The sequence below is a fragment of the Notothenia coriiceps genome, unplaced genomic scaffold (assembly GCF_000735185.1).
Source record: "Notothenia coriiceps isolate Sejong01 unplaced genomic scaffold, NC01 NC01_scaffold00000803, whole genome shotgun sequence".
NCBI lineage: Eukaryota > Metazoa > Chordata > Actinopteri > Perciformes > Nototheniidae > Notothenia > Notothenia coriiceps.
In genome coordinates, this window is record NW_011333504.1 from 2,308 (window position 1) to 7,477 (window position 5,170).

Here is a 5,170-nt window from a genome sequence, read left to right on the forward strand (position 1 = left end):
TGAAGTCTCAGAGGGTTAATTTCTTTTTCTCCTGCTGACATACGTTCTCCCCTGTCACCTGTGCTGTAGCCTAAGGTGCACAGAAAGTGGTGCCACAAAATAGTGCCAATCATTTCAGACGCGCAAATTTATTTTTAAGACAAGAACTATCAGAATTATCAGTAAACTGGCTGTAAATTACTTTCCTAGGCAGAGGAACTAATAGCTTGACAAGCTGACGTTAGCAATTGATATGTTAGCCAGACCGGCTACCTCAATAAATCCAGCCTGAGAGAGATTTTCGCACACATAAAACAGACTTTACTGAATGGTAGGGTGAATATTATTTATTTCAACATCCCATGAGTAAAGAATAATACTCACAGAAGTCGCTATTCTCGCAGAATGTGTTACTGCTCCCAGACGCACTGCTTTAGCCCACGCTGCTCGACCAAAAGGAAAGCACGGACAGTGAGCACGCCCTCGGCAGCTGTCCATTGGTCCAGCCAATTTGTTCGTCTGCAAACGTAAATTTCTATTGGACAAACCACCTGTCAAACTTAGCTGGCACATCAGTGGTACTGACTTCCCTGGTTTGGCTGATGCAATGGAAAAGACACCGGTGTCATTAGAAAATTATTGTTTAACCATTGTATGGTGTTCATATTTGTGTTACTCAGCCAGTGTGGGTCTGGGTGGACCGGCTGCCTTTTTGGGCTTCAATTCAAGACAATCACACTATTTTATGTTAAAATACTCAACAGAAGTTTACTTAATCTCAATTACAAGCAATATAAACAGCATAGGCCTATATGGTTAATATTTGCCCTTTTACATTTGTTAGATCACATTAATGAATTAAAGTGCTACTTGTTTTTTTGCCCGCTGATCGGCTGGTCCTGTGGCTCGTCTTTTTTTTGTAAATAGCTGATGTTCAATCTCATCCTCTTCTTCAAAGTCACTGTCGGATTTAGAATTCTCAGAAATGTGATCCTCACATTCTGAAATTCAGAATGTGAGGATCACATTTCTGAGAATTCTAAATCCGACAGTGACTTTGAAGAAGAGGATGAGATTGAACATCAGCTATTTACAAAAAAAAGACGNGCACAGCGATCCGTGCACTGAAAGCGGTTTGTGTTTGCAGGGTGCAGCGGTTTTAAACAGAAAACAAATATGTGAGGATCAAAAATACATATGTAAAACCTTTTTCTGTATTTGGATTTTATTTACATGTATATGAAATGGAACACATTTGTGTGTGCATTGAAAAACACAAGTGTAGATCCAGAAATACAAGTGTGAATCCTTTTGCGGATCATGAAATACAAGTGTGAATCCTTATGTGTGCATGTGTGAATTATGAGACTGTTCTGAGCCCATAACAAAGTGATTCAACTATTAAAGCGCAAAGTGAACCCGAACGAAAAGTAAATGTGTAAAGTCTTGGGAAGCTAAATATATATGTACATTCTGCTCATGATTCTGCTCCGTTTTGCATTAACTTCCGGTAAAAGGTCCTTCACAATAAGAGTCCCGATCTTATTACTACCAAAATAAAAGTGCAAAAAGAAACTTTACCATAGCAAAATATTGCCATAAAAATATAATCACTTCTATAAAAAGGTAACACATTTTAAATATAGTTAGACATATTAATAAATAATTTACAGCATTAATAATTAATATCTAATTCTTAACTGTGAATGGTTTTCATTTATTTAACATTAGAAATGTATTAGTCTGGCCAATCCAAGACTTCAATGCTGAAGGGTCAATGGGTCTATAGTGGGGATCAGCACAAAGGTCAAGAAAACCCACATTTGAAAGGGAGACAGCGGATGACGAAACTAGTGACTTGCTCAATTCATTTGTGAGGGATCTGTGAAGAGCATGACAACAGCTGCACCACTGGTATTTAGTACACCAGCAATTGAGGGTGGACAAGTTTACTACCACTTTAGTTTCAAATAATTGTGTTAATTACTTATTGTAAAGCATTTGAACATTCTTTTGTGCCACATGTTCATTATTAAGTTGATGTATAACTGTATAGTATCTTAATTATTTAAAATATAAGGTGTCTAAAAATGGCAACCGTATTTTCAGTTTTGGTAACCAAAAGCTGATGCCTGGTTGCCAGCCTGGCAACCACTTTTAAAAGTTAGCATTGAGCCCTGTAAGAGTTTGGAAAAAAGCATCTTAAAGCTCAACTAATATGCTATATTTGAACAATATATTATAGGGCCATATCTATACAAAACATGTCTCTGTGTTTTGCTCAAAATACCAAACAGATCACCCATCGTAGCCTCATACCCCTCTATTCAGAATCAGCCCTGTTACAAAAGTGCTGATTCTGGGTCCGTAGCTTTAAATGAGAAGAGAAAGATTTTTAGCACAAAACCAGCTAAACACTGCCGTGATTAAACGCCATATTATGTTCCAAACCACATCAAGGAATATTTCTAAAATAGTATGGAGCTCAAACGCTTTCTCTTTTGCAGGTTTACCACAAGGTGAGTACCTTTTTATATCCTGCTTTTTTACATATTCTCTCCAGTACAGCGTTAAGTTGGGTGATCTCTATTGATATAAGATAGATAAGATCATCTACAGTCATATCAATTTAGTTTTGACAAACAACAGGTTCCATTTTAGCTGCAGTGTCATGTTTTAAAATCCATGTCATTTTGTTCCTGATGGAACAGGTTTAAGCCCAACCCTCCGGCAAAGCTAAAGGCAGACCAACTGCTCCACTGAGCAGGATACCTTTGGCTGACTTAGTCCATCTGTGATGTAGATGTGAATGGTTCAGGCCCCAAATCCAGGACATGGATAAACCATGCACTCCAGCATGTGCACTTCACACTATATATTAGCTCACTACTCCCTCACTGTGAGTGGGACCCAGGTACTTCTCAACAAAAACAGGCTTGTTTAATATCCTGTCTCCAAAATGGTGTAACAAGCTCCCCATTGATGTCAGGACAGCAGAAAGCCTACACATATTTTGTTACAGATTGAAAACTGTCTGTTCGACTGCACCTTGGCCAATAATAATAATAATCGAAATAAAAAGTAAATTGAACCTAAACAATTAATTCAGAAACTGCAGACTATACCGTATAAATGTATCATTACATTTATTAATAAGAAAAGTCTTTTAATATTTTTTAAAGAACATAATATCAAACAGAAACAAAGGTTGTGTTGTGAATGTAAGAACTGCACATTGTAAAGCTATGCTATTGGTTATTGAGTCTTTCAGCTCTCTGATGGCGGGGGGGCAGCTCGGCGCACAGCCTTGGTCAGGGCTTGTTGGATGACAGGGTACAGTTTATAGCATCCCTCGATGCAGGTCCGGACCCCAGCTGTCAGAGTCTCTTCAGTCATTTCTCCATCTGACTGCAGCCCAGAAATCTGGTTCAGGCTAGGGAGGAAAGCTACAGTCAGACCACCCTGGTTCTCACTGCTGACTGAGCTGCAGCTGTTTTCCTCCATGTAAGAAGGATCAATAACATAAGAGGTACCATTCTGACGTATGGAACAACCAAGCACCAGATCATACATTTCGATTCCTGCATCTGCAAGAGCGAGGGAAGCGCACGTGACAGCATGGGCCAGAACTGAGCCGCTGTTCTCAAGAACCATCACATTAACCTCAATCTGAGAGCGGGGATATTTATGAAGGCACACGGCTGGCTGCAGACTCTCATGTAGCATCAGGGAGAGGTCCTTGTCCTGGCTTCCCTGAATCCAGGAGCCCCTCTCCAGGCAGGAAAATGGAGCGAAACGCATGTCAGTAGTCAACCTGGATACACAGAAATAGTTTAGCTGTCTTCATAAAGTCTTTCTATATTATTTATTACAGATAGGCCTACATGACATTGGTGTCTCCTCGAATGCATGATGAAGAGATGCTGATACTGACATAAAAGTATGAAGCAAAATGGCTTAAAAAAAAAACCCAGATATAGGCTATCTACTCTCTGCGATTCATTTTGCACTTTAGGTACTTTTAACTTCTGTTGAACACTTAAATTGTCTATCTTAAGTTTATTATAGGCTGCTTTTTACTGCTTATGCATTCAGGCCGGTTGGGTAAGTCACAAGATATCGCTTTAACATAAGTGTTTAACTTGCTGTAGAGCAATACCCGAGTCAAATAAAAGCATTCATTGATTAATGAAATCAGGACATACTTTCCACATTTCATATCGGTCTCATCTTTCCGCTCCATTTCTCTGGGGCCGTAAACGCAGCACATCAACTTGGTGTTTCCAGCCTCGATGTACGCGGAGCCTTTAGCCTGGCTCACCAGCCCGCAGCGCACAAACACCGGCCTGACGTCTACCTGGTCCCGCTGCCGACCGTCCGCTCTGGGCCCGTGCGAGGGGAGAACGGCCGCATGTTTACACAAAAACAGAGTCGGACTTTGAGAAACTTCTGGGCCGCGTACACGTTTGGTGTCAGTCGGCATGGTGGTGCAGAGAAAAGGATATGTGACGGCGTGTGGAAAACAGTCCGGCAGAAAAACAGTCCCCCGAAACAAAGCAAGCGGAGAAACGATTCCGCGTGGCAGAATGAAACACTGAGAAAAATATATTAGATATAGGCAAAAATAGTTGTATAATCAACACTATTTCATTGTAATTATTGAGCCACAAAATTACAAATTATTATAACATGTGTGATATTTTTCATGGTGATCTGGCAATTGACCTAAACATCCACATTACTTTCCAAAACGATTACATATTGTTACTGGTGGGAAAAAACTAAAGGTGCAATTTCATCCTTCTCATTTAACCCTTGTATGGTATTCTGGTCTGTGGGACCCGTTTTCATTATTTAGGTAAAGAAAAAGTACATGATAAATTATTTTTTCAAACTCACACTCAATGGCCATGGCTCATTTTCTTTTAGAGAACACATTTTCAATGACCACCCACTGTACCTGTAGACTTTTGTGTTTCTGCCCCCCACATTCCTGCACTATGTCTTGCTGGAACAAATCTAAAAAAAAATCACACTCTATCATAGCTGCAAATTTGGAGCGAGACACAATAAATAAAGCTTCGCCAGTTTGGGTCCTTATCACATCTGATTAAGATGGCCAAACGATTCTCTGCTCTGCTCAGAGGGCCTTGCAAATGATTTTGGAAGAGAGAGAACCACCAAGGCACAC

The 5,170-nt window shown here is 40.0% G+C and overlaps 1 protein-coding gene across 1 annotated transcript; it reads right to left on the bottom strand.

Annotated features, from left to right (window-relative positions):
• Window positions 1-2,888: 2,888 nt before the first annotated feature.
• exosc6 (exosome component 6) lies at window positions 2,889-4,558 on the bottom strand. Its single transcript, XM_010785151.1, has 2 exons — window positions 4,185-4,558; window positions 2,889-3,793 (listed from the first exon to the last, which is right to left on the bottom strand). Exons 1-2 carry the CDS (start codon window positions 4,460-4,462, stop codon window positions 3,247-3,249), a joined length of 825 nt encoding a protein of 274 aa, XP_010783453.1. The 5' UTR covers window positions 4,463-4,558; the 3' UTR covers window positions 2,889-3,246.
• Window positions 4,559-5,170: the final 612 nt, after the last annotated feature.

What these genes read in the sequence shown, in the direction of transcription:
- exosc6 (XM_010785151.1), bottom strand. Translation starts at nt 4,462, where the DNA reads ATGCCGACTGACACCAAACGTGTACGCGGCCCAGAAGTTTCTCAAAGT. An exon ending in ACCGATATGAAATGTGGAAA is followed by an intron (nt 3,794 to 4,184) that starts GTATGTCCTGAT and finishes CTGTGTATCCAG; the next exon opens with GTTGACTACTGACATGCGTT.